The following is a 4,968-nucleotide window of genomic DNA, read 5'->3' as shown; positions in this document are numbered from 1 at the left end:
GAAAAAAAGAAAGCTTTTAACAAGTTAGCGGCAACTCTGTTTTGCAAGTCGAGTGTTCATGGTTGTCCTGTAGATATGCTTAGGTGTGCACACCCCTCCTAGCCTTCTGTGTGTCAGGGGTTGGGCCGGTAAAGGGAGGTGCCCCCCCACTGCTCCCCATGGGAGTTTCCCTGCATTGATTAGCAATAAGCCAGACGATATAATGGTGGTATAACTCAGAGGGAGACGGCTTTATGGGTGCAGGGAAGAGGGCAAGCTAGGCGGCCAAAATCGGCTCGCTTCAGAGCCTTGTCAGCTGCATACCTCTCAAGGGTCCAGAGGGACCAGGTGGGAGGAGGATGTGTCTGTAGTTTTGCGTGAGGCTGGTCACACATGACGCAAAAGAAAGAAAAAAACAACAACTCAACACTCAATGGGTTAGAGCGAAGGGAAGACAGGGTGTCAGGGTGGTTGTCATGTATTGACTGTGCATAGATAAGCTGTGTGTGTTTAGGCAGGCGGGTATGTGGCTTTGGATGCATGCACAATTACCCCTCAGCCCCCTAACCCAACCTCCCATCCCCTCTCTCTCTCTCTCTCTCTTTCTCTCTCACACTCACTCACACACCACACACACAGAGTGACGGCACAGTGTGATGGTTTATAAATGAACAAATCGCCAGAGGAGATGGAGAACGGAGGCTGGATGATCTAAGAGTGATTGAAGTGGATGCAAGAGAGTATGGGAAGTGCGTTTGTGTGTGCACGCATGTTTATGTGTGTTTGAAGGACGGATTCGGGCGAGTGGTGTGAGACGGTGAGAAATGAGATTGAACCTCAAGAGAGATTTCTATACGAGGCGTGTGCGTGTCTGCACGTGTGTGGGTGTGTGTGCAGGTGTGTGAAATGCAGAGCGCATAGCGGTCCTGCTGTGCCTCATTAAGCCCATGTTGCGCACAGCTCCGGACCTCGTCATCTCCTTCTCAAAGCGCTGCGAGTGTGTGGGGTATGTGCTGCAGCATGGTCGGTGTGTGTGTGTGTGTGTGTGTGTGGGTCTGCGAGCTCTCGACATTGATTTCCTGACAAGCCCCCCCCCCCGGCAGCACCAATCGTCACGCCACGGACTGGCAGCACTGATTTCACCATTTGTATCTCTCCTCCCACCACCACACAGACTCTCTCTCTCTCACTCTCCTCCTCTCTCTCCCTCTCCTTCTTTGTGTGTGTCTCTTTCTCACTCCCTTACTCTCTCTTTTGCTCCTTTACTCGCTCAGTTGCATGATTGCTTTCTCTTTTTTCGGCTTTCACTGTTTCCTTTTTCTCTTCTTTATCCCTTGCTTTCCTTTTCTCTCACACTCCCTATTGTGTTTGATCTAAACACTCTCTCTCTTTGGATCTATACATTTCCAAGGTCTCTTTCCCACCCACCATTCTGTTCTATTTAAACCACCAGCCATCTCTCTTTTTCTGCCACCTCCCACACGCTCGCACACTGCTGCTGTCCATCAGATTGGGGCAGAGAGGGGGGGTACAGTGTGCCCTGGCGAAATAAGAGCGAGAAAGCATGTGTTAGAGTGTGTGTGTGTGTAGGTGTGTGTGTGTCTGTTGCACACAACTCGAGAGGGATTGAGTGTGTGTCAGCCGTGTCGCCGCCGCTCGATTGACCACACTTGGAACAAGTCAGGGCAGGACTTCCACTCAATTGACCGGGCGACGCTGTACGCTCTATAAAGTATCGACGCCCACACCAAGGCCCAAGACACTGGAGCACACACATTATCTGTCTGGCACACACACACACACACACACAAAGCAGTGTTCTGCGGTTGAGATTTTTCAAACTTATTGGAACGTTGCCAATGATCATTTTTCAGTAATAACCAGTAAGAATCATCTTCAGGTTTCTTAACCCCTTTCCTTTAAAAATAGGCTGTTTGTGCAATTAAGTTAAAATTTTTCCCCACACAGTTTAGACAGCTGTGTCCTCAAATTTTGTAGTCACCAGCACCCGCTCAGTGAGAATCTGCATCCTGTTTGTGGTTTTGATGCAGACATCTCCATCTGCAAATCATCTTTTCCACAACGTTGAGGGTAATTATGGTTTATATTACCATGAGTAATTGGCAGTCTGGCTGTATAGGCATTTGCCTGCACCTGAAAAATGACCCTGATGTGAGTGCCAACAGAGGGATGAACTGAAGAAGAAAAGAATTGATTTAGTTATTGGGTTTTTTCTCAGGGGCAAAGCTCCCCGGTCATGGCGCTCATAATGAAATAAATGTCTGCCTTTTATTAGGTTTTACCATGTGATGGCGTGGGGGGTGCCTCTGGTCATGGCCTCTTTGCCGCTGCTAAAGGGTTACTATGGCCCCGCGGGAGCCTGGTGGTGAGTACAGCCAACTGTCCGGCTACAGCATCATTTTTATGTGTTTTTTTTTTTTTGCAGCCAGTGACAGCATATTTTCTGTTAAATGTCTTTCCTTTCAAGGAGGGCCACAGTGCTGGCCTCATTCCAGCTCCACACAGGCTCTTTCTCTCATAAGATTTTATGTGATCAAAATTGGCAATTATCAGCACATCTTTGAGCAGTAAAACGCCCCCTCAGACTCTCCAGTTCTTGTGGTGAATAGGAAAGGCATTATTTGTTTGGAGGGTAGTTAAAGGGGTGAGGAAAAGGGGAAGAGGCCGAGGAGAGGAGGCGGTGGAATGAGAATTGGGACAGAGCCTTAATCTCCGGGCTCGGCTCTCTCTTTCCACTCTCGGCTTATTAATAGCTACAGCTGCACAGCTTTTCCCCTCCGCAGTCACACAAGTCTCTCTTCCGCTCTCCCTTTCCTTTGTAACCCCCTCATCGGTCTCTCTCTCTCTCTCTCTTCCCCCAGCTGGATCACAGACGATCACGTAGCCTGGAGATTTGGGATGTAAGTAGACCCTTTCAGCGCCGGCATCAAAGCTTCCCCCACTGGGGGGAGATGGGGAGGAGGAGCAGGGAGGAGGGCTGTCTCTGCGGGGAAATGTGAAGGGTTGCATGTCAGGGGAGCCTGCGGGGTTTTTTCCCTCTTGGTGTAATGCCAAGATGTGTGTGTGTGTGTGTGTGTGTGTGTGTGTGTGTGTGAGCACACATGGATGTGCCTGTGTCTGCCTCTGCCTTGTCAGATTTAGGGGAGTTGCTACTCTGTGTATTTAAGTGTTTAGGACGGCTATGAAGGATTATGCCTGTCTACTGCTTTCTGCAACTGGCCCTAAGTCTGCAAGGGCTCTGCCAATCCCCAGCGCAGACACTTAACCACACACACACGCACATGCACACAACAACACTTTGCTGTGAGCCAAGGTAATCGCGTTTCTGCTCGCAGCATCAGCAGGGAATCAATCTTTCTAAACAAATAAGCATGCACACACACAGACAGACTCACGCAGACAAACACTCACGCGCGCATGCGGAACAACACATAGCTATCAGCTGTGCTAAACGAGCCTGTGTCTGTTTTATCAGTGCTCCTCTGCTCCCCGGCTCTTTCTAGTTTTCCATGCTGTCATGGCCCAGGGGGACGAGCCGCTCAGAGGATCAGGGAATCTTCATTAGCTCTAATTACATCAAACCAGTCGAGAGATTAGAGGCCGAGGCTGCAGCACCCGTCAAGGAAAAAAACACATAGGCTCAAACGCACACACCCTGCTGACAGCTTGCTGGGAAAGGCGCAGGAGAGCAGCGGTTTTAGTATTAAAGGTGAAAAGTGGAAAAGGTGGGAGGGGAGACATAAGGGGTACAGTTAGAGAGACAGGGAATTACTCAGCGGGAGAAGGAAAGAGGGGCGGCATAGCGGGACGCGAAGAAGAGGAGAGTGAGAGAAATAGATTGCCCTCGTCTCTGCCCACGCCCCGTAGTGTGTCTTCATCAGAGTTCAGCGAAGCGCGCAGACAGGACAGAGGAGGCGGGGGAGGCTCGGAGGAGGACGGTGTGAAAGGGGATGAAAGAGGAAGGAGAATGAAAAGCAGAGGACAGCGTTTTGTGACGGAGGTGCAGAATTTCAGGGGTTGAGTCAGCAGTTGGAAGCACTCAAGCTTAGCTGAGTCACCGCTCTTAGAGGTCCCCATTGGTGTGCTTCATGGGCCCTGGTCAGACATAACACTGAAAAACTGGGAAATTACATCAAAAACTGGAAGCTCATAATTACTAGGGTACTTTTAGTTAACTAGCAATATCTGGGGATTGTAGTCAGTTGGTTAGTCAGTCAGCTCGTCTGTCCACCATGTCGGTCCACATTGAATATCTCAACATTGATTGGATGGATTGTAATTATATTTTGTACAGGCATTCATGGTGCCCAGAGAAAGAATCCTATAGACTTTGATGACCTTCTGACTTTTCCTCCAGCACCACCACTGTATAAGGACCAGAAAACTTTGCTTGGAAAGGTGAACTTACTAGTGGACAAAGTTGACATTTTTGGTTTCTAGTGACTTGGATGGATTACCATTAAATTTATTGCAGACATTCATGGTGCGCAGAGGATGAATCATAAATCATCACTTTTGTGTTTTTTTTATAACAATCTTTTTAGGAATGTTGTGCTTTTACTAGGTAATTCACAGTAAAGACAATGACATGCACAAAGGTCCCCGGGTGGATTCAAGCTTGGGGCATTGTGTTTTGGACCTTAAGGCCATTAGAACGCACTGACCTATATGGCTTGTTAGTGAAATCCCTTGACAGCTTTTCTGTTGATTGTCATGAAAATTGGGTCACACGTGCATGTACCCGCTCAGGATTCATTTAAATTTGGGGCCCCCCTAACTTTTTATCCAACACCATTATCGGGTCAAATATTCATTTGTCTAATACCCTGCAATACTAATGACGTTCTAGTCAGTCTCAACTGTACTTTGTGTTTAGTGATCATTAGCAAAACACACTATTGGGATGGTAAACATAGTAAACACTATTCCTGCTAAACATCATCATGTTAGCATTGTCATTGTAAGCAT

General features: G+C 48.1%; 1 protein-coding gene across 1 annotated transcript in view; it reads left to right on the top strand.

Annotated features, from left to right (window-relative positions):
* si:dkey-100n23.5 (cyclic AMP receptor-like protein A) overlaps window positions 1-4,968 on the top strand; it is a gene marked incomplete in the record, with an annotated part of 38,276 nt that overhangs the window by 8,699 nt on the left and 24,609 nt on the right. The window contains 2 exon segments of the mRNA XM_035676376.1: window positions 2,276-2,365; window positions 2,862-2,900. Of these exon segments, the coding sequence (XP_035532269.1) occupies window positions 2,276-2,365; window positions 2,862-2,900 (129 nt within the window).

Source organism: Morone saxatilis, unplaced genomic scaffold, assembly GCF_004916995.1.
Source record: "Morone saxatilis isolate NCDOM2014 unplaced genomic scaffold, NCSU_SB_2.0 Contig5, whole genome shotgun sequence".
Classification (NCBI taxonomy): Eukaryota; Metazoa; Chordata; class Actinopteri; family Moronidae; genus Morone; species Morone saxatilis.
Note: the sequence above shows the minus strand (reverse complement) of the source record. Positions and strands in the feature narration are given on the sequence as shown.